This window comes from Procambarus clarkii, chromosome 18 (assembly GCF_040958095.1).
Source record: "Procambarus clarkii isolate CNS0578487 chromosome 18, FALCON_Pclarkii_2.0, whole genome shotgun sequence".
NCBI lineage: Eukaryota > Metazoa > Arthropoda > Malacostraca > Decapoda > Cambaridae > Procambarus > Procambarus clarkii.
Window position 1 is genome coordinate 18,136,555 of NC_091167.1, and position 24,423 is coordinate 18,160,977.

At 40.0% G+C, this 24,423-nt stretch overlaps 2 protein-coding genes across 7 annotated transcripts in view; one reads left to right on the plus strand and one right to left on the minus strand.

The window, feature by feature from the left end:
* Positions 1-14,519, minus strand: part of LOC123754523 (vascular endothelial growth factor receptor 1) — a 31,622-nt gene extending 17,103 nt beyond the window's left edge. Inside the window, exons 1-10 of one of the 6 annotated variants that reach the window (XM_069326303.1) lie at positions 14,415-14,519; positions 12,271-12,318; positions 9,785-9,942; positions 8,785-8,850; positions 8,233-8,338; positions 7,926-8,065; positions 7,007-7,145; positions 3,382-3,530; positions 2,756-2,918; positions 1,826-1,974 (exon numbers count right to left, since the gene is read on the minus strand). In XM_069326303.1, coding sequence (XP_069182404.1) covers positions 1,826-1,974; positions 2,756-2,918; positions 3,382-3,530; positions 7,007-7,145; positions 7,926-8,065; positions 8,233-8,338; positions 8,785-8,850; positions 9,785-9,942; positions 12,271-12,316 — 1,116 coding nt within the window. In that variant the 5' untranslated portion in view covers positions 12,317-12,318; positions 14,415-14,519. Of the gene's footprint in view, positions 1-1,825; positions 1,975-2,755; positions 2,919-3,381; positions 3,531-7,006; positions 7,146-7,925; positions 8,066-8,232; positions 8,339-8,784; positions 8,851-9,784; positions 9,943-12,270; positions 12,319-13,345; positions 13,473-14,414 lie in introns of those variants that run through there. The other 5 variants (XM_069326304.1, XM_069326305.1, XM_069326306.1 and 2 more) reach the window with 5 other exon arrangements.
* A 6,919-nt stretch (positions 14,520-21,438) lies between these two features.
* LOC123754522 (uncharacterized) overlaps positions 21,439-24,423 on the plus strand; it is a 188,604-nt gene continuing 185,619 nt past the window's right edge. Inside the window, exon 1 of the mRNA XM_045736997.2 lies at positions 21,439-22,054. The gene's annotated coding sequence lies outside the window, so the exon portion shown is untranslated. The remainder of the gene's footprint in view (positions 22,055-24,423) is intronic.

Sequence of the window (24,423 nt, forward strand, 5' to 3'; positions counted from 1 at the left end):
ATATATATATATATATATATATATATATATATATATATATATATATATATATATATATATATATATATATATATATATATATATATTACTAAGCCGTATATTAATTAAATTACTAGCGGCAATGACATTTGGTCTGGTGTTGGACTTAAAGACCTTTCAACTTCTGGAGGATTACTAAGGCTAGAATTATTGGTTACTGGATGACTAGCAAGTATAATTTAGTTCTGAACACAATTCAGGACTAAATTAAACTTGAAAGTGTTGTACATCGGAAAATGAAAAGCCCAACCGCTTTGACTGGACGGTAGAGCGACGGTCTCGCATTTTTCAAGTCGATGTTCAATCTTCGACCGTCCAAATTTAGGGTAAGCCATATCCTACCCTGAAACTATAATTAAAACAGCTTAATCATAATCATTTTTATTTAACTTAATGATAAGATAGGTACAACTAAAGATAGCAAAATTTCCTTAATGATTTAAAAATAAAATAAAAACTGAACATTATCAACATAAAAATAAAATGGAAGCTAACCAATATCAACATTTATATATACTAAATTTATTCTATATTATTATATACTCGAATTTGTCTATATTATAATAAGTAAAAATTATTATATTATCTAAGATTGTTACATTTTCTCATATTACATTTATATTTGACAAACTATTCCATATAAATTTTAGCCTATAGATATATTGAGTTAATATAAATTAACCCAATATACCTACAGCAGCGTGTGTATCAGTTTCTGTTGTACAACAGTTTCCAGTACGACAATGTTTGGCCTTATGTGATTGATGCAATTCAATTTCTTCAATTTCTTTCTTTATTATGCACCCCATACCCATCCCGTGGGCGGTGGTGTAAAGGATTACAGAGGCACATAATCGGTTCAGGAACTGAACCCTCTAGTTCATTTAGCTAAGCAAATAACAATCTTTTGACGCTAGTTACAAAATTATTAATGTTATATATACATGTACACATTCTCATGCATACATGTACATATACATACGTATACATATATATATATACACATACATATTTAATCACCCACACAAATACACACATCAATAATCTTTTGTGTATAAGAGGGAAAAGTGACGTTCTTTGTAGAAGGACAAGATGCCTCTGAGGACAGAGAGCGGAGGGTGAGTGTGTCCGCCCGGGTTCTTTCATCACCATCATAGGGGTCGGCTGAGTTATTTATTTGTCGTATTTAAAGAGTATCCAGACCTGCTAGTCGTTTAATATTATAGTTACTTAATGGGATGTAATTTTAACTTGAACTAATAATAATGAGGCAATGGTTAAAATTATTGTAGTTTACCCCATGTGGTTTCTCATAGATTTGTTGAGTGACGTGAATATTGTATAACAGGGTGATTAATAAGTTACTGTAACGTAATACATGACAAATAAATAGTAAATTAATATAAAAATATAATAAAATTAAATAATTTTACAAAAAATAATAGTAAAAAAATTAAAATTAAACAGTTTTAGTATAAAACTTTTGTATAAAGTGAAATAAATAAAATGCTCCATTTATAATAACTTTGTTTCAACTAAACTTTCTACGGGCTCACCATAGCCCGTGCTACTTGGAACTTTGTTCCAGGTAGCGAATCTTGAACAACAACCTAAACTTTAATATAAATGTTATTAATCAACATTTCAAAGTTTACTTTTAAGGGGTTGCTTTGCTGTCTTTCCTGGGAACACAAAAACTAGTCGGTGCAGATTTGCAAGTTTTGATTGTTCAATAACTTGTATTGCTGGTAAGACAAACGGAGGAGATGGGGACACAATGTCTCACCTGAGTAGAGTTAAGTGTGGTGTTATGATGAGTGATGACTATGTGAGGGTCAGGAGGGAACGTCACCACCCCCGCCGACCACACAACTTCCCGCCCTTCCTCACACGTCAGGTTTGTGAACTCCAGGTTCCAATAGGGATCCCTCGTTTCTATAAATAATGAATAATTGGAGTAGAATATCATAAGATATATATCATAAATAATAGTTTGAAAATCTGTCCTTGGGAGAGTCTTCGCCAACTGCACATTACTAAATAAAGTAACCTTAGTTACACACAGAAATCACAATAGCGTGATGCATCAAATGAACAAATCCACAAGGGCCGTAATCTTAGCTCAGTCGATTAAGGCAGCGTCTGGGATGCTCTCGGACGCAGGTTCGAATCCTCGTCACGACCCTTGTGGATTTGTAACCTTTGTTAATTCATCTCTATGTACCTTATAAAAAAAACTTATTTGTTATCACAACGACATACTCTCCAACAGGTACTTGACGTGAATCACCTCAGAACAAACACATTACCTGAAGAACAGATCCATAAGGGCCGTGACGAGGGATCGAACCTACGTTCGAGAGGATCCCAGATCCTCTCGGACGTAGGTTCGAAGCCTCGTCATGGCCGTTGTGGATTTATTCATTTGATGCATCACGCTATTGTGATTTCTGTGTGTACATTACCTGAAACACAGTCCAAATAATCTTGGAGTCCCGGTAGTACAGCCGGGTTCGAATCCCAGGCTGGACAGAAATAGCTAGGCGCGTTTCCTCTCGCCTCATGCACCTGTCCACCTAGCAGTAAATAGGTACCCCAGGAGTTAGTCAACTTGTTGTGGGGTTGAATCCTGGGCGAACCTCGATATAAAGTCTAACATGTGCTGCATATGTATAGTGGCTGCCTGACCCCCGACACAATAAATTATCATGTGTACCTGCAACAGAGACTTGGAGACTGTTTCGTCCAGGTTCGTGTCCAGGCACTGACACGTCACAGAAGTATTGGCCGGCGTCCTCAAGAGTAACGTTGAACACTTCCAGGTAACTAGTTACTACTTCTACATCATTCCGGAGATCCTTCACGGTTGTGATGTGGACCTCAGAGAGGAGCAAGATCATGTCAGTGGTTTCTGAGTAAATATTTATAATTAGAAACATCTCATATTGAATGGTACCGGGCCTTATTGAGTGGTACTTTAACTTACTGAATGACGCCAGGCCTTAAATATCCCCCTAGGAAGTCCAGGCTCTCTCCAGCGAGTGGCCCAACAACTTGGGTTGGACGGTAGAGCGACGGTCTCGCTTCATGCAGGGCGGCGTTCAATTCCTGACCGTCCAAGTTGTTGGGCACCATTCCTTTCCCCCCTTCCCATCCCAAATCCTTATCCTGACCCCTTCCCAGTGCTATATAGTCGTAATGGCTTGGCGCTTTTCCCTGATATAAATTTAAACTCTCCAGCGAGTGCAGGATAAGACATTTCAATCTGGCTTAGTAAGAAAGTTTCTCTACTTTCCCAAGTGTTCGTCACTCTGACATAGCTACCTCTGGTGCTATACTTACAACTTGGTCCCCTGGCGGTGTCCAAGAGATCTTCATATTAGAGAAGGAGTCGTTGTGGGCAACACACTTGAGCCTCAGAGTATAGCCCACAACAGCGTGGGAATTACGAGTCTCATTTACTGCAGGCTTCCACACTTTTTTCCCAGTACCTAAAAATAAGACGTGTATCTATAAAATATAATTTCCGAAAATGAAGGCCAGATGCTTGGGGCTAGCCTCACCCAATTTTTAAGAGTAATTACCGTCGGGTACTTCCCCAACATGGGTCGGTCAGCGTTGGCATCAATGCAAAAAGTGTCTACCCGGGCACCACTGGGTGGACTCCAAATAGTGTGTGTATATATATGTATATTATATATATATATATATATATATATATATATATATATATATATATATATATATATATATATAATATACATATATATACAAATATATATAGGAAAGTGAAAAGCCATGCAACCTCTGAAGAGACAACTAACACAACACCTATACCCCCTATTAGACTATTTTACAGGAACTTCTTTTCCACAGCTCATAAAACGGAGGAAAGGGTCCTGAAAGATATTGTTAATAGAAGCGTTATCCCTACAGACAAAAATCAGAGGATACAACTGACGATTTACTATAAAACCAGAAAAACGGCCAGCCTACTCATGAGAAACTCTCCAGACACAAAACAGAACGCTTTAAAAGAGACTAACGTCGTCTATGCCTTCAAATGCCCTCTTGGGGACTGTAAGCTCCAAAAAACCCAGTATATAGGCAAGACAACAACATCTCTTTCTAGGCGTTTAACGATGCATAAGCAACAGGGCTTCATTAAGGAACATATAATCTCTTCCCACAACCAAACCATCGCCAGAGAAATCCTAGTAAACAACACAGAAATCATCGATAGATACAGCGATAGCAGGCGGCTTGACGTTTGCGAGGCACTACACATCAAGAAGTCAACACCAGCAATCAACAGCCAATTATTGCACAACTATATTCTACCCACCTCAAGACTCCGCTCCAATATAGAAGCATCAAGAAATATGGACCAATAGGCTTTCTACAAACACTTCTATTCAATATCCATTGTTTTGTGTTCTGTCTTGTGTTGATGAAATTAATACCCTATTAATACCATCTTGTTCTGTCTTGTGTTGAAATTAATACCCTATTAATGCCACATCTTGTTCTGTCTTGTGTTAATGCCACATCACCCCTTCCACCTCACTCAAAGGTAGATATATAATCGGAGATGCGTAAGTTCTATTCAGTTGTGTATTTGTGAACTAAAGTCTTTGAAAATGTAATAAGTTTTACGAAACGCGCTCGTGTCGCGTCAGACTAGAAATAAAAATGAATTTTGGAGAATTGATTTTTGATTTACCTCCAACAGTGAAAAGAAATGTACGAAAGATTGAGAAAATTCGTGTTAGAATTATTAATCTTACTTTTTCGGTCATATTTAATAATATATATATATATATAATATATATATATATATATATATATATATATATATATATATATATATATATATATATATATATATATATATATATATATTATATAATCTAATTGTGGAACATGAAAAAATATTGAACCTAGCAGTCATATCTTGGCTGAGATAATGGATGCTGAGCATAAAAGTTTTGTCCGTTGCATAAATCATTCTACACAGGTTTCTTAATGATAAGTCACATGAAGAGATCCGGCTCTGGATAGTGTTCATAGTCGATGATGATAAAATCGGGAGAGAAATAAACATGGAAAAAGACTCGCTATCACTTCAAGACGATCTAAATAGGGTATTGAAATGGTCAACAGATTGGCAGATGCAGTTTAATACTGACAAATGTAAGGTTTTGAGACTAGGAAATGATGATAGCGTTACAAGATACGAGCTGGATGATGTTGAGATTGCGAAGTCAGATTGCAAAAGGGATCTCAGAGTTCTGATTAGTAAGCATTTGAAACAAAAAAAACAATGCATTAATGTTCGTAATAAGGTAAATAGGACACTGGGATTTATTAATCGAAGCGTTAGTAACAAGACACCTGGTGTTGTTCTTCAGCTATATCTTGCTCGGGTTAGGCCCCATTTAGATTATGCAGTTCAGTTTTGGTCGCCAAAATGGATATAAATTCGCTAGAACGCATCTAGCATAAGATGACAAAGTTAATGCCCAAAATTAGAAACCTGTCATATGAAGAAAGATTGATACAGCTTAAATTCTCTTCCTTCTCTTTCCCTGTTCATTTTGCCAATTTGCCCCCCCCCCCCCCACACACACACACAAACATATACTTTTATTACCTCCTTTCTCCATATTAATTCCCATACCACTATCTACTGACAGTTTAAACCCAAACAAACCCCTCTCACCCCAGGTTCCAACGAGTTGGCAACAGCAATAACCCCAGCCCTCGATAGATGCACCCCATCCCGAGCATAAATGTCAATTCTTCCATAGAAATGTTCCCAGTTATCAATGAATTATATTGCATTTGATTTGCAATATTTGTCCAGTCGGTAATTGACACAAAGTTGCCCTCGACAACCATTCATTTCCAACTCCCTTTCTTGGAAGAATGCCAAATATGATCGGGATTCCTCCCTGTTTCCTAACTAATTCTATGGCTGTCTTAAACCTCTGTATCAGTGCCTCACTCCTAACTCGTCCAACATCATTTCCACCTGCACTGATACAAATAATGGGTTAAATAATAACCTTTGTAATTGCACATTAATGACACTATGACACATCGAACACTTTATGTAGGGCATACGTAAATCTGTGTATCTATGTATTTTCGTATGTAGGTTAGCTTAGCATTTTTAAAAGCACCGAATCACCTTCTGTCGTCGATTGTTCAATAAATCCTTGAACTATATGTTTAACAGATCTCTCACCCTGTCCATGAAGGACAGAAGAAAATGTATATATGCTGATTAGCATTGTAAATGTCTGGCCACGTCTGTGGTAGAAAATAATAATAAATGGGTTTGTTCCAATTTCCAGCCATAATATCATTCATGTTGTTTACTGTATGACCAATCCCTGATCCCGGATAGCAAACCCTTCACTTGTTCCCCCTGTCAATGGAACAAAGAGCACTATCCAAATACCTCACCTGGGAATCTCCCACAACCAAAATTCGCGTAGCTACTTCCTTTACTTTGTGAGCACCTTGAGGGACCGGAGCTGCCTTCGTTCCTGGGAAAGACTTGGGTAAATTCTGGTTCAGTAACAGGGTTGTTGATTTGTGGAACCAATTACCGCATAACGTGGTGGAGGTGGGGGGGCCCCTAGATTGTTTCAAGCGCGGGTTGGACATGTATATGAGTGGGATTGGGTGGTTATAAATAGGAGCTGCCTCGTATGGGCCAATAGGCCTCAGTTACTTTTATTCTTATGTTCCATGCTTTAGACAAAGGGATCAGGCTCTAGATAGAGTGTCCATGCTCTGGATAAGGAATCTGGCTCTGGATAAACTTAAAATAATAACAGAGATACGACACTCCATTATGTACGAACACAACAGTGTAAATAAATATATATCATGATTTAGCAAACGAGCTGAAATTTCACAGTAAATTAGCTTGGCCCAAGAAACAAGCTAAACTCACTAGTGGTTTTAACGCTAAGAGTGCGTATGGGATCTTCTGATCCATCGCACAACTTGCAGGTGTAGGTCCCGACGTCTGCGGACGTCAAGTTGAAGAGAGTAAATCCAATTTTGGGGTCAAAAGGAACTTCGTCAGTTTTCTGCAAATATTACAACAAATCAATGTAAATATAAACTTAATCTTAAATCTAAACTGTTAGAACGCAATATATATGGATTTAACCGTTTCATAATTAAATGTTTTCTTGTTCTGTATAGTATAATGACTTGTGGATATTTGTATCTCTTTTTGGCTCGTTGCAGTAAATTAACATATATTAATAAAACAACAATTAATACAAAAAAATAATAAAACATTTATAAAATACACTTTGAGGTGTATGTACACTGAGTTTACATTAGTCCTGGACTATGTTCAGAACTAAAGTATATTTGCTGGTTGACTAATGAGTTGTGGTGGTCTTAATATTTATATATATATATATATGTATATATATATATATATATATATATATATATATATATATATATATATATATATATATATATATATATATATATATATGCAGAATAACCACATATGAAAAATAGAAAATGCTTAACGCGTTTTCGGCTAATTCGCCTTCATCAGAGCAAAGTAGAATCTACTTTGAATCTACTGTGATTCTACTTTGCTCTGATGAAGGCGAATTAGCCGAAAACGCGTTAAGCATTTTCTATTTTTCATATGTGGTTATTCTGCATACTTGGATCAGTGTTTTTGTGATCATTGTTGCATATATATATATATTATATATATATATATATATATATATATATATATATATATATATATATATATATATATATATATATATATATATATATATATATATATATATATATATATATATATATATATATATATAAAACTCACTTACGTCAATGTCTCCATGCATGAGCGTCACTGTGCAGTCAGGATGTGATGGCCTACAGTCCAGGACAGCTGTATCCCCAATTTCCTTTATCACGGGTTTTTCATTCTCCGAATCCGAAATGAAAGCCCACTCAACGTTGTAGGCTGCGGATATACTCAAGTTACCGCGATGTACACTCAAATTTTCCTAAATAAGCATAATATTGCGACTATATTTTCACTGTCAGGTTGTGTCAGTTTTTTTAGACCTACACATTATATCAATATTAGGCGTTTTTTTTACCATAAGATAAAGTATATGATGAACCCACCGTGGAGGTAGATGTAGACGGTGTTGGCACGCTCTTGGTCCTCACTACTTGTTGCGTCTGAGTACTGGCAGGAGAAGTAGCCCTGCTCGTCGTTGTTCAAATGCAGCTGTTATGATAATAGAATAACACCCTCATTGTATATGCCACAAATAGATTGGTTTATCGAAATCATACGCAAATTTCTTCTTCGTATTCAGCTTTTGACAGAGTGTGTCACCTGTGGAGTCACGCAGGCTCCTATACTCGGACCAATCTTGTTTCTGATACACGTAAAATGATCTTTCAGAGGCTATAGACTCGTTCCTCTCAATGTTTGTTGACGACGCTAAAATTATGAGGATTAAGACAGAGGAAGACAGCAAGAGTCAACTAGATGACCTAGACAAACTGAAGGAATGGTCTAACAAATGGCTATCAGAGTTGGAGAATTACAGCCTACTATCCAACACACTTTCCACCCCCACACACGCACACATTCTCCCCTTCCCCACAGACACACACTTATCTCCCCCCCCCCCAACACACACACACACACACCCCACAATACATTACCTTGAGCTGGGCAGCGGTAGTGAAGTTAGGGATGGTGGCAGCCAAGGTGGTATGATGAACAATTTTCTGCAAATGTTTAACAAATCATACAATATTGTATCTCAGTCATTGTTGCCAATTTGAAGGCTTAACATCTAAATCTAGAGGATTTTATTAATGTCTGGACGTCGTAAAATGCTATTCCAGATGTTAGATGTAAATCTAGGTGGTTTTAATATAATCTAGAATTTTTTTTAGATGATTTCACCAATTTTTTACCGGAACAGATATATGCATGTCTCCCAGCATGCTATCGTACGTTTAGCTTTTCTTCACTGCTCGATTTGTGTTTTCTGTATAAAGCAAGTGGTATCACTGCACACAGACACAGTACACAAGATTACTACAGTCTGTAGAACCGGTGACTATGACGTCTGTGCAACGGGGAGAGGCTTCGAGTAATTGCGTAGTGAGAATGATTTTATATAAACTGATAATGTTGCCAGAGTTTGTTGTATTGGATGTTATAACATAATATTTATATCCCTTTACAACAATTTATCCAGGCCTTTAACCCCCCTTATCCTTGGCTTTAATCCCTTATCATCGGCTTGAACCCTTACTCAGGGTTGAATCACTTACTCAGAGCCTAAACCCTTTATCCAAAGCCTGATATCTTAATCAGTCCTCTATCCAGTCCATTCTAGACGCCACCGTGTTCGGCTGAACTGACGCAGGAAGGACGTAAACGTCGGTGACGATAATTATAAAAATAATCTCTGAAACTACAACAACAAAAATTATTCGTGACGCGGTGGAGATAATGGTAGTTTTCCTTTTGCGAATACTGAATGTGTCGAGCCTGCGCAGCGAGCTCTCCCACCCACTGAACCTGCGATACTGTCTATACCACTGTGTGTATACGACTATGTGACTGCCTGTAAAGCTATCTATATAACAGTCAATGTAACTGCCTGGCTTCATGATTGTGTCTATATAGAACAATGTCTAGGTCACTCACCTTCTCTTCGGTTCTATATACAATGTGGTACCAGTGCACAGGTTCTGTGCCTTCACACACCAAGATGACATCCTCTTCTTCAGAATTGACAATCTCTTTGCTCACGTTCTTTCCGTTCGAGTCCAGTATCATTGGACGAAGGCCCTCGCCAACACCCACTGTGGATTGCATGGTTGCGAGATGAGGGGAGTAAAGAGGTAAGCAGCATAGAAGAAGATTAATTAGAGAAGAAAGAGGAAAATTTAAGAAGTGTGTGTGTAAAAGGGAGCTAAAAGTGGAAGCAAAATGATGTTGGAAATTCCTATCCCGTCAAAATTATAGACAATATGGAGCTGTCATTCAAACTGGTTATTTCTATGTAAGGATAACATTAAACTCATAATTAACCTAATCAGTAAGTAATATTAAGCGAGTGGCCTTAACTCCTAGATATCATAAACAAGATATCACTCCAACCACAAATCAACTACCATCATCTAAGACAATTGGACAATATCAATAATGCTTGACATATTTATGACTCATGAAATACCTTATAACATGTAAATATTTATAATAGGTCTGTGTTGGGCCTGCCAAAGTTACCAACATGAGCTACTGACATGGGTACAAGTGACAGGATGAACAACCCAGCGGGTTTTCTTCCTATTGGGGAGTGTTGTACATGCTTCTATGGCGGTGTGTCCACTCACGAGATGAGTGGCGCAGCCCAATAAACTCGCCCCTCGGGGCAAAATTAAAAAAAAAATTAAAAATTTAACACACCCTGAGACTTCAGGCCTCTGTAACCTTTTTCCACTACCGCCCACAAGATTGGTATGGGGTGCATAATAAATGAACTAAACTAACGTGTACAATAGTTTACTTGTAAACTGGTACACGAACCTTTGCCCTAAACGGAGAATATGCTCGTTCTAATTTTAGTGTATCGATGGTTTTAATGCGATGGTTTAAAATATAAAAAGTCTATGCCTAACTTGTTTTCTTTGAAACGGTCTGACGAATTTTTTTTTCTATAATTATAATTTTAGGAGATACTCAAATTTTTTTAATTTCATATACCCTGTACACTTTTAAGAATATTGCACTGTATTCAAGTTCGTTTACTGAGACAAGAAAGAAATACATCTCAAAGGGATAGAGTAGCTTAGGCTATTTCTACCCCCCCCCCCCCCATGCACTGTATTAATGCAACCAAATGTAACGAAACCTTAATCTAACCTAACCATGGAAAGGGACTAGATAATAGCACTAAGTATGGATTTTGAAGTGATTGCCTCCAGGGTACCTCCTCCCTGATGATAGGCTGATTCCAGACACTTACGATCATCCGAGAGGAACCACAGATTACTAACGTCTTACACTCACCAAGGGTCAGGATAGGGAGTCAGCTTGGAAGGAGGGTCTATGCCTTGGCGACACAGGACCTGGTGCCTGGATCTTCAGGGGTTTTAGTGTTGAACCCCTGAAGCTTTTTCAGTCCGTCTTGAGTGTTTTAGGCCTCGACTTGCTAGCCTTTTTATGTGGGCGCGTCAGAGTCAGAGAGACAGACCGAAAGACAGAATTACAGACATAAAAAGAGGGTCAGAACGTGAGAACATTGACAGTGAAAGCGAGAGATTTACAGATAGAAAGAGATAAAGGAGAAATATTTTCATTTAGCAGAAAATAGGATATTTGAATACTGAATTGTATGGAAATTAACAATATAATGACCAGATCAATAATGATTTGTCAATATATAAGAATCAAACATCATCTCTGCCACACCAGAATGCCCAACACCCTCCGGCCTCGATGACATATCAACATGTGCAGCCCGTCCTCCAAAAATTGGGAGGTAAATGTAACAGCACAAATAAGTGCAATTATACACTATTCATAGCAATCGGGAATTGTATTTATTTTCACTTAGTATTAAATCGATCTTTCAAATATATTGTGAATATTTAAGTTTACCTTAAAAGCTTAATAGAAAACGCCAACCGTGTTAATGTTTGAAGATAAGCATTTTATTGCTTCTTAAGTACAATTAAGACTTAACCTATAGCTGTATTGATATTACAGTTTTATAAAACTAATAAAACAAAACTAAAATATATCAATAAATTGTAAAGTAACTCAAAATATTTTAAAACTTTGTATAAAATCTCCATTGTTTAATAAAACTGAAAAACAAATTCTTGATATTTAAAACTTGTATTTATTTAATTAAAGTTGAATATTTATTAATAAAATTTTGAGTCTTAACAGAAATCTAGGAGAATAAATGGAGAGGTAAATATATCAGCCCCATAAGTACAATTATATACTATATATGACAGTTAGGAAATGTACTTATTACACTTAGTATTAAATCGTATTGTTAATTCGGAGGATGGGTAGTGCGTAATGCCACATTAAAAGGACATCACTGAAGTTCCAGAAAATAGTTGATAAGACTTCAGTATCTGCCAGAGGAGACGGAGCTGGGGTACAATACTCACGCATGAGAGCCGTCACCAAGGCGACGTAGATGTAATCTCCAGTCATGGCTGCCAGATCAAAAAATATATATATAAAATTATATTAATTTCAAAATGAGCAAAATTCAAAGCAAGTTATTAATACTGTTAATGATTCTTTTCAGTAGAATACTTTGGTGTTGTATCGTTATTTGAAATACTGTTTTGATTATTGATTGAAAACTATATGCAATATGTACTGCAAGACTGTCCTCTCCCCCCCTGCCCCAGACTGTTCTCTTCCCCCCCCCCCAGACCATAGCAGAATGGCAGTAAATAACATTATCACATCTGCAGGATCTTGGATTCGTTTTGTCGGAGCTGACGACAGCTCCGGTCCGACAGATGTTGTCGGTGTGGATGTTGACAGCGTGCGCCTCGCTCCGTCAGCTGGTCATGTGCCGGGAAGGTTCTGACGCCATCAAGTCTAACAAGACGCATGTCTTCGCAACTCTTCAACACCGACTCCCAACATTCAAGTTCAAGTATGTTTACTGAGACAAGAAAGAAATACATCTTAAAGGGATTGAGTAGCTTAGGCTATTTCTACCCCCAACATCACCACTGTGAAATCATCAGTAGAAAATCTTCAGCCAAACTGCATGAATCTTAAGAATCATACATTTGAAAAGTGTGTTTAGTAGCTGGATGGGTAACCACTTGGACGCGATATTAACCTTCGCTAACAGCACGCTTGATAAGCCACACTCGCGGCTTCCCAGCGCAGAGCTTCCTGTGTTAGATTAATATTTTCTGGTGAGGGATGACGTCCAGAAATGTTTCTGTGGTGACTGGCGGTACCCGTGCTACCATCCATCGGACATTGTGGCCAAGATTAATTCTTGGATACTGTGTCCACTGGACAGCTATTGCGTCTTATGCAGTGCTCTCTGGTCCTTCTTGCTTGTGGCAGAAACTACTGTCTCTTCTGCCGTATTTCAGTTGAGCACGATTTTTACGCTCAAAAAGTTACCGTATTTCTTTCTTGGGATCTTCCCGAACGCAAGTTCGAATCCTCGTCACGGCCCTTGTTGATTTGTTTACCCTATTTACTCACCTAGTTGTGCTTTCGGGGGTTGAGCTCTGGCTCTTTGGTCCCGCCTCTCAACCGTCAATCAACAGGTGTACAGGTTCCTGAGCCTATCGGGCTCTATCATATCTACACTTGAAATTGTGTATGAAGTCAGCCTCCACCACATCACTGCCTAATGCATTCCATTTGTCAACTACTGTGACACAGAGCACACACTGTGTGCGCGCGTCATATCAAAGGTCAGAGGTTAACGGAGCTTCGTCTGGGACACATTTCGCAATGTAATACTTTTTTATGCTGGGTATTAGTGATTTTGGGCATAGTATATACTAGCTCTATCTAGAAATCTAGATAGAGCTAGTATATACTAGCTCTATCTAGCTAGTATATACTAACTCTATCTAGAAATTCTACTTGTAACTCAATGTGTATGTACTTTAACTAAATACTCTATATATATTTATTTATTTATTTATTTTACATGTTCTTCACCAACTCTAAAATAATTTAATAATAGTAATTTTTAAAAATTATCCTTTGATCATGATTCTAATAATTATATATCTAACACCATAATAAATATTTTACTTAATTATGCATTTTTTTATTTAGTGATAAAAATTGGCATTTGTAAAAAGTTGAGTTTATTAACATAAAATATACCAAAAAATGCTGCAGGTACTCAGTATAAATATATAAAAATAAAAAAAACATTACACGACTTATTATAGAATTATTAAATTTATCTCAGCTTTTTATTATTTACAATATTTACTTGCAAGTTGGTCGTTTGGTTTTAAAAACTCTTTAGGGGTTGATAGGCAACATCTAACCAACCCAGAGCTACAGACTCCCATAATATATACCATAAAAGATTATATACGCTGATGATTTAACTTAGCACTGGCTTATGTTCAGGAGTAAGGCATCCTTTAGGTTATTGTGGTGATCTTAATAACCCTTCAGAAGTTACACCTAAAGTTGAACACTAATGGGGAATTAAAAATATAAATAAAATAATATTGGATAAACATGGCGGCCATCGTGTTACGCTAATTTGAGAGGCTCTTTAGTGAACATCAAATTGCCTTACCTCACTCCAGGGAGGATGAGATGTTGAGGTGGAGGACGGACGGGCACCATCCACCGTCAGCGACCTCTGGCATGACACTGACATCCTCAGAGGGGAACCAGCTCGCGACCCGTCTTGCTGACTGCGGGATATCCCGGAGCGGTGTTTTTTTTTTAAATTTTGCCTCGAGGGGCGAGTTTATTGGGCAGCGTCACTCATCCTGTGAGTGGACACACTGCCATAGTGACAGTATTGGGCAGCGCCACTCATCCTGTGAGTGGACACACTGCCATAGTGACAGTATTGGGCAGCGCCACTCATCCTGTGAGTGGACACACCGCCATAGTGACAGTATTGGGCAGCGCCACTCATCCTGTGAGTGGACACACCGCCATAGTGACAGTACTGGGCAGCGCCACTCATCCTGTGAGTGAACACACCGCCACAGTGACAGTATTGGGCACGCCACTCTCATCCTGTGAGTGGATACACCGCCATAGTGACAGTATTGGGCAGCGTCACTCATCCTGTGAGTGGACACACCACCATAGTGACAGTATTGGGCAGCGCCACTCATTCTGTTAGTGGACACACCGCCATAGTGACAGTATTGGGCACGCCACTCTCATCCTGTGAGTGGATACACCGCCATAGTGACAGTATTGGGCAGCGCCACTCATCCTGTGAGTGGACACACCGCCATAGTGACAGTATTGGGCAGCGCCACTCATCCTGTGAGTGGACACACCGCCATAGTGACAGTATTGGGCAGCGCCACTCATCCTGTGAGTGAACACACCGCCATAGTGACAGTATTGGGCAGCGCCACTCATCCTGTGAGTGAACACACCGCCATAGTGACAGTATTGGGCAGCGCCACTCATCCTGTGAGTGGACACACCGCCATAGTGACAGTATTGGGCAGCGCCACTCATCCTGTGAGTGGACACACCGCCATAGTGACAGTATTGGGCAGCGCCACTCATCCTGTGAGTGGACACACCGCCATAGTGACAGTATTGGGCAGCGCCACTCATCTTGTGAGTGAACACACCGCCATAGTGACAGTATTGGGCAGCGCCACTCATCCTGTGAGTGGACACACCGCCACAGTGACAGTATTGGGCAGCGCCACTCATCTTGTGAGTGGACACACTACCATAGCAGCATGTACAACACTCCCCAATAGGAAGAAAACCCGCTGGGTTGTTCATCCTGTCACTTGGGGGTGTTTGCCTACAGTTTCATTCTGATAACATAAACATTAAGGAAACTGCAAAGGCCTATCTTAGCCCATAGCCTATGATAGGTATAATAGGCAGCTCCTATTATACCGGGTCACGTTGAAGACTTGGAATCACTTTATTGTTTCAAGTGCAGGTTAGAAATGTATATGACTGAATTTGGGTGAATATAGTTTTTAATTATAAAATTATATCCACCAAAACTGAGCCGACAAAAAGATTAATTTGTCTGCTATATACTTATGTCATAAATTGATAAATTATATATATATATTATAACTATATTATATCAATATTTATGTTGAGATACTGTAGGGCTGAATTCGACTCGCTTTCCAATCAATGAGAAAAATTACTATGATTTATTAGTTTGATTACTATGATTTATACAAAAATATTCTACCATTTTCTTAATTTAGAATTAAAACATTACCATTTTTATCAGAAAAACTTTGCCAATAATTTAGTTTCTTTGTTATGATGTTTACCATCGAAAACCTGGAACATTAAAGGGCAAAATATATAAATTAAAAACTCTAAGGATAATTCGTATAGCCAAAATGGAGGTTTTATTAAGACATCACGGAACAACTAATTGGCTGTCAGAAGTGACCCAGTGTTAACAAATTAATTAAATTCTTATTATGAAATTACTCAATGATAGATAGTTAGGTTGGGAAGAACTTTATTAAGTCTCTGAAGGCTGTAGTGTTAATGTGAAGTTAAACTCGATTCACAAAGGACCTACTTGGCTCTTACCTTTACATAAGCCCCTATTAAAGCTCAAGGAATCAACCCGTCCTCGACTCAAGTCCATTACATTCAGCGGTCAACCCCACAGACGCATTCATAAATTTTAACATACTGTTCATTCAAAACTGGAATTTTCTCAAGTATAAATTAATATTATAATATATTGGCATATTGTGTATATATAGGCATAGGATAGGTTAGGTGTTCAGGTTCTGTTGGCGATTATTTGTATTTGTAGTACGTGGATGAAGCATTTACAGCGTTGTGGTTCGAACAAAATTCGTCAGTGAAGCACTTGTTCCGGATATGTTCGAATGTCAGCAGTTGTGAGTCGTGTGTAAAGCGCTTTTCATTCATAAACAGGGGGTTTGGCGGGTGCATGGAATCACTTTTGGATCTTTGTTTGGAGGACGGGCTGCAAGGAATATACAAGGCTGAAGCCTCGTGCGTCGGGGTGTTCCATTTACCAGCTTAGTGTGTTACAGCCGGCGTCTTCAATGGAGAGTTCGTGTTGTATGGATTGATGGTAAAAACATGCTATCCCAGCCCGTCCTCCAAGTAAAGACCCAAAGTCCATTCCATGCACCCGCCAAACCCCCTAGCTGTTTATGAATGGAAAACGGTTTACACGCGACTGCAGCGACTCACTGATTTCGTCCGAACACTTCCGGAACAAGTTCTTCACTGACGAATTTTGTTCGAACCACAACGCTGTAAATGCTTCACCCACGTACTACAAACACAAATAATCGCCAACAGAACCTAAACACCTAACCTAACCTATGCTTATATATGCACAATATGCTAATATATTATAATATTAATTTATATTTTAGAAAATTCCCGTTTTGAATGAACAGCATATAAAAGTTGATGAATGAGTCTGTGGGGTCGACCGCTGGATGTAATGGACTTGAGTCGAGGACGGGTTGAAATGCTTCACCCACGTACTACAAATACAAATAATCGCCATCAGAACCTAAACACCTAACCTAACCAGTGCCTAAATATGTACAATATGGTAATATAAAATAATATTAATTTTATATTTGAGAAAATTGCTATTTTGAATGAACAGCATGTAAAAAATTGTGAAATCGTCTTAGGGGTCGACCGCTGGATGGAATGGTCTGAGGACGGGTTGGCTAGCCGTACCCCTAGGAGCATCTGAGGTGTTAAACTACCACACCACAACTGCTGCTGACTCCCCGGGTTGCTACGAGGTCAACACGAGTTAAGAAGCGCGGTCAGTACAGGTCAATGGCGTTGTTGAAAGGTTGGAAAGATAAGGCCAAGTAGCAACACTCAAACTAATTTAATGAATTCAAATATTATTGTAAATCCTTCCAGCCTTTATTTTTATTATAAGGCGTGATACAGATTTTCTGTATACAAAGTATATGTATATGTCTAACCTACGTTGTGTCGACCTAGCACAGACACCCATATACACCCAGACACATACAGAAATACAGACACCCAGACACATACAGAAATACAGACACCCATATACACCCAGACACATACAGACACCCAGACACATACAGACACCCAGACACATACAGACACCCAGACACATACAGACACCCAGACACATACAGAAATACAGACACCCAGACACATACAGAAATACAGACACCCAGACACATACAGACACCCATATACACCCAGACACATACAGACACCCAGACACATACAGAAATACAGACACCCAGACACATACAGACACATACAGAAATACAGACACATACAGAAATACAGACACCCAGACACATACAGACACCCAGACACATACAGAAATACAGACACCCAGACACATACAGACACCCAGACACATACAGAAATACAGACACCCAGACACATACAGACACCCAGACACATACAGAAATACAGACACCCAGACACATACAGACACCCAGACACATACAGAAATACAGACACCCAGACACATACAGAAATACAGACACCCAGACACATACAGAAATACAGACACCCATATAAAGACAGCACCCAGACACAAACTTCAGGCAGGCAAGAGTTAAGCCCCTATGTGATACAGTCACTAATTTGTGGCGTGAGGCCCCCTACCGGTCATGTCCTTCAGTGTTGTGAGGGGTGAGAGGTGAGGGGTGAGGTGTGAGGGGTGAGGAGTGAGGGGTGAGGGGTGAGGAGTGAGGGGTGAGGAGTGAGGGGTGAGGGGTGAGGGGTGAGGGGTGAGGGGTGAGGGGTGAGGGGTGAGAGGTGAGGGGTGAGGTGTGAGGGGTGAGGGGTGAGGGGTGAGGGATGAGGGATGTGGGTCATGGGGGGAGGATAAGCACGCCGACATAACAGTTGTAACAGAAGTTGTGGAACGTTTAACAGTTAGTTTAGTTCATTTATTATGCACCCCATACCCATCTTGTGGGCGGTAGTGGAAAGGGTTACAGAGGCACATAATGGGCTCAGAGACTGAACCCCACAATTCATTTAGCTAAGCAAGTTACAATCTTGATGAGCTAGTTACAAAATTCAATATAAGTCGTCACATCAACAATGGGTTCGAGATCGACCACAAGTACAGTTTCTAAATTAAGCAACTGACATATGTGGAGAGCTAGTGTCACAATTGATATGTTTGTCCTGCACACCGCCCCCCATCCAGTGGGCAGCGGTGGATAGGTTACACCGCCCCCCATCTTGTGGGCAGCGGTGGATAGGTTACAATCACTCAGTTACTACCTACAGTTAGCAAACTGGGGATATTTGACTAAAATTTCTGGTAGCAGATCATTTTGAATGAAATATTTACACATAGCTGGAACATTGGTTATAGAATTGTCTCTAAATTCACGTATCTTTTCGCACTCCATCACATAGTGACGGAGGGTGTGCGAATAATTTTGTTGACACAGTTTACATTTGGTCAGGTCTATATCAGCAGATAATGAGAATTCCCAGAGATACTTGTAACCGAGTCTAAGCCGAGCAGTAATAACATCTAGAAGTCTGCTGATTTTATTGGATGATCCATAGATATGTGGCTCCTCTTGCATGATAGTATGATGATAGATGGAATTACTGGTGTCAATTTCACCTTGCCTCAGATCTACAAGATCTTGTTGAAGTTCTCGGTGTACTGCTGCTCTCAGATTGCTCATTGACAATCCAAGGTTACACTCAACGGCTTCTTTAAAGGCAGATTCTTTGGCTAACTTACCAGCTCTATCATGCATTCGGAGGCCAACATGAGATGGAGACCACATGAAATGGACTCTGTTACCATCATTAATAACTTTGTTGCATTTGTGTCTAGCTTCGGACACGAGCATGTTACAGTTGTCTTAAAGAGTTGAGAGCCATTAAGGATGATAAGGAGTCACTTACAATTAATGTATCAAGTTTGGAGACTTGTACACATTTCAGTGCAAGGATCAAGGCAAATAGTTCGGTCTGAAGGGTAGAGGCCCAGTTGTTTATACGGACTCCCCACTCAAAGTACAAGCCATCGCCCATTGTCAGAACAACTGCACTTCCAGCTGCACCCGTGGTGCGGTGTAGGGAACCATCAGTGTATATAATTTGAGAGAGAGAATGCTCTGTGGACAGAGCATCAATATGGCTTAAGGCGTTGAGCTTTGCCTCAAGACGAAACTTGGGCGTTTACAACAGACGACTTTAAGAATGTTGTTTTGGTTTCTACGGAAAGATGAATACCTCATACGGCTTCTTTGTTGGATTAGAGATTACTTATCCAACAGGAAGTCATCTGCATTGTTCCAGGGGCATAGGAGTGTAACAAGAGACTTTTAACTAGGCACCCCACAGGGCGGTGACCTCAGTCCTGCCTTATTTCATATTTTAATAAACATGGTGTTAAACTCTGTGCCGAGCAAACCCAACGTGCATATCATTAACTACGCTGTTGATGTAATGATTACACACCACTGGGGATGTTAACACGTAAGACACTCTTAACTCTGTATTAGACATATGTCAAGACCTAGGTTTAGTCATACCAACAAAGAAAACAAAGATACTCAATCAAAGATACTTCTCTTAGGTAGGGAAGAGCTGTAAACTGTGTCAACAAAATTATTCGCACACCCTCCGTCACTATGTGATAGATGCGAAAAGATACGTGAATTCAGAGACAGTTCTATAAGAAATGTTAAAGAAATGTGTAACTAATCCTTTAAGAAGGATCTACTACTAGAAATTTTAGCCAAATATCCCCAGTTTGCTAACTGTAGGCAGTAACTGGGTGACTGTAACCTTTCCACCGCTGCCCACTGGATGGGGGGCGGTGTGCAGGACAAACATGTCAGTCAAGTCACTAACTCTCCACATGTCAGTTGCTTATCTTGAAGACTCTACAGTGATCGCTCACAGTCCCAGAACCCATTATGTACTTCTGTAACCCCTATGCACAACCGCCCACAGGATGGGTATGTGCTGAATATTAAATAAAATAAAACTAGACTTCTCACTCATGATAATCAAAGACCATACATCTGAACAAATCATTTTTTGTCACTATCCGAAGAGAGTGACGTTCACTGCCACTCCTCAGTGATGGACCATTAAGCGGCGCCCTTGGCACGCGCTGTATATCTTAGCTACGCAACTGCAAACATTGAAATCTCAACATGGCAGTTGCAAATGAAATTTAGATTAATATATCCATGCACAAGGCGTCGGCATAAATAACATAGACACCCCTGTAAATATGTATTGTTTTCTTTCTATGAACCGGACGCCAGTTGTCGTTTTCTATAAATGGTTGACCTTCAAAAGAATACCACAATAGCAATTATTTTCTCCGTTTTTAACCGGTTTATATTTAACCGGTGATCACAATAGCACGTATAATGATAGCAATCACGACTTTCTATAATGTAGAGTAATAATTTCAGTCTCTTGCTCGTTAAAGCACGATATATACAATATTAAGGCCAATAAACACTATCTGGCAACCGCGTCACACAATAGTTTCCAGGTATACAAGAAAATGTCCGTGGAACAGGGACATATGTGTCCTTCTTGAATCATCTTATTCTACCATATCAATCAGCGCAGCGAGCTGTTTACTGTAGTATTTGTCGACTGTGAGACCTCACAGGAGACGATAGGCTGAAGAACTAACGAGAACGCCTATTCCAGGAAGACTAAAGTTACCAGTTGTTCAGCGGACGACCCCAAGTCGTTCCTACACAAGCTACTGTCTAAACCCGTCGTCAGGTGACAGCAAGCCTTCATAATAGACAGGAAGATCCAAGTGGTAGATTATCTTACGTGGATATAGAAGTGGAGTGTGAGAGGAAGAGAGAGAGAGAGAGAGAGGGAGAGAGGTAGAGAAATTAAGTTATAGGAGAGAAATTAGGAATTTTTTTTGTTGAGGCGCGGCGCGTTGGGGCCTGAACTCTGACATACTTAGTGTGGAGGTGGTAGCCAGTGTGAGTGTGTGTGGTGTCGCCGCAGTGGTCAGGCCAACTCTAGCCTATACACAGTGGTGTATATGTGTGTATATGTGTGTTTTGGTGGTTTGTACAGTGAGAGGCTTTGCAGTGGCGGGTGTGGGTAGTGACGCAGTGAGTTATACAAGCTTGGCTTAGCCATACCAAGCAGCCCCATCAAGTGTTCAAGATGCTGTGTCTTCATCTGCGTACCTAAGATGGCAAGTCAACGGTGAGTCTAACTCAACTATACTTTCCTCTCTAGACTCTAGAAAACAATTTTTTGTTGACCCAAAAATGGCTTCTCACATTTAAAATATTACACACATAAAAAAGGAGAAACAAATCATAGTTATATTTCCCGGAAGCCGATATCTTTCATTCAGTGCCAAAGAAACAGAATATATATTTTTTTGTTTGTATTTATATATTGTGCAACCAGCACCAGATGTATTAAATGTATTGTTAAAAATACAACGAGCTGGACGAAGTATGATTGGTGGATTGTATGGCAACTTGAAGGAGAATAACTTGTCATACAAAATTGTATTTCGTGTTTATGGTTTAAGGGTGAGAGAACCTGTTTATTGGTTGCCAGGGAGGGTCCACTATACACCAGGACCGTATAAGGGGGTCCACTATACACCAGTAACGTATAAGAGGGTCCACTATACACCAGTAACATATAAGAGGGTCCACTATACACCAGGACCGTATAAAGGGGTCCACTATACACCAGTAACATATAAGAGGGTCCACTATACACCAGGAACGTATAAGAGGGTCCACTATACACCAGTAACGTATAAGAGGGTCCACTATACACCAGGAACGTATAAGAGGGTCCACTATACACCAGTAACGTATAAGAGGGTCCACTATACACCAGTAACGTATAAGAGGGTCCACTATACACCAGGAACGTATAAGAGGGTCCACTATACACCAGTAACGTATAAGAGGGTCCACTATACACCAGGAACGTATAAGAGGGTCCACTATACACCAGTAACGTATAAGAGGGTCCACTATACACCAGGAACGTATAAGAGGGTCCACTATACACCAGTAACGTATAAGAGGGTCCACTATACACCAGTACATTTAATTGGGTCCATTACCCAATGTAAATCTTCCCATAGAATAACATGATATACTATAATCTACTTCCATGAGTATACTGTTTTAGATATGTTAGTATGAGTATAGTTTTCTACATGTTTGAATGAGTATATTCTTAGTACCGTCTGTATGTAAACTGTCATACTTGTTCTGTCGAAGCAGTTTGAGTGAAAGTGAGGTTTGGTCCTATATAGTGTTAGTCATATCTTGTAGTCACGTCCGGTTGTCTGTCAGTCAGCAGCGTCCATCTCCTGTCTTGTAGGACGGGGAATTCTGTCTCATAGACGGCTGGGACAGACGGGCTATACGTGTCCCGTAGACGGAAGCAAATTATTTTAGTCACTCTTGACTAATTCTGGGTCACTGAGATCGACAATGTTGCTTAAAATTGTTGATTAGTTCTAGTTTTAAGGGTATGGTACTGTGGTACTGTGGTGCTGTGGTACTGTGTCACTGTGGTGCTGTGGTACCGTGATGCTGTGTCACTGTGGTGCTGTGTCACTGTGGTGCTGTGGTACCGGATGCTGTGTCACTGTGGTGCTGTGTTACTGTGATTCTGTGTCACTGTGGTGCTGTGTCACTATGGTCCTGTGTCACTGTGGTGCTGTGTCACTGTGGTGCTGTGTTACTGTGATGCTGTGTCACTGTGGTGCTGTGTCACTGTGGTGCTGTCACTGTGGTGCTGTGTTACTGTGATGCTGTGTCACTGTGGTGCTGTGTCACTGTGGTGCTGTGTCACTATGGTGCTGTGTTACTGTGGTGCTGTGTCACTGTGGTGCTGTGTCACTATGGTGCTGTGTTACTGTGGTGCTGTGTCACTGTGGTACTGTGTCACTGTGGTGCTGTGTCACTGTGGTGCTGTGTTACTGTGGTGCTGTGTCACTGTGGTGCTGTGTCACTGTGGTGCTGTGTCACTGTGGTGCTGTGTCACTGTGGTGCTGTGTCACTGTGGTGCTGTGTCACTGTGGTACTGTGTCACTATGGTGCTGTGTCACTGTGGTGCTGTGTTACTGTGGTGCTGTGTTACTGTGGTGCTGTGTTACTGTGGTGCTGTGTTACTGTGGTGCTGTGTTACTGTGGTGCTGTGGTGCTGTGTTACTGTGGTGCTGTGTTACTGTGGTGCTGTGTTACTGTGGTGCTGTGTTACTATGGTGCTGTGTTACTGTGGTGCTGTGTTACTGTGGTGCTGTGTTACTGTGGTGCTGTGTTACTGTGGTGCTGTGTTACTGTGGTGCTGTGTTACTATGGTGCTGTGTTACTGTGGTGCTGTGTTACTGTGGTGCTGTGTTACTGTGGTGCTGTGTTACTGTGGTGCTGTGTTACTGTGGTGCTGTGTTACTATGGTGCTGTGTCACTGTGGTACTGTGTCACTGTGGTGCTGTGTTACTGTGGTGCTGTGTTACTGTGGTGCTGTGTTACTGTGGTGCTGTGTTACTATGGTGCTGTGTCACTGTGGTGCTGTGTTACTGTGGTGCTGTG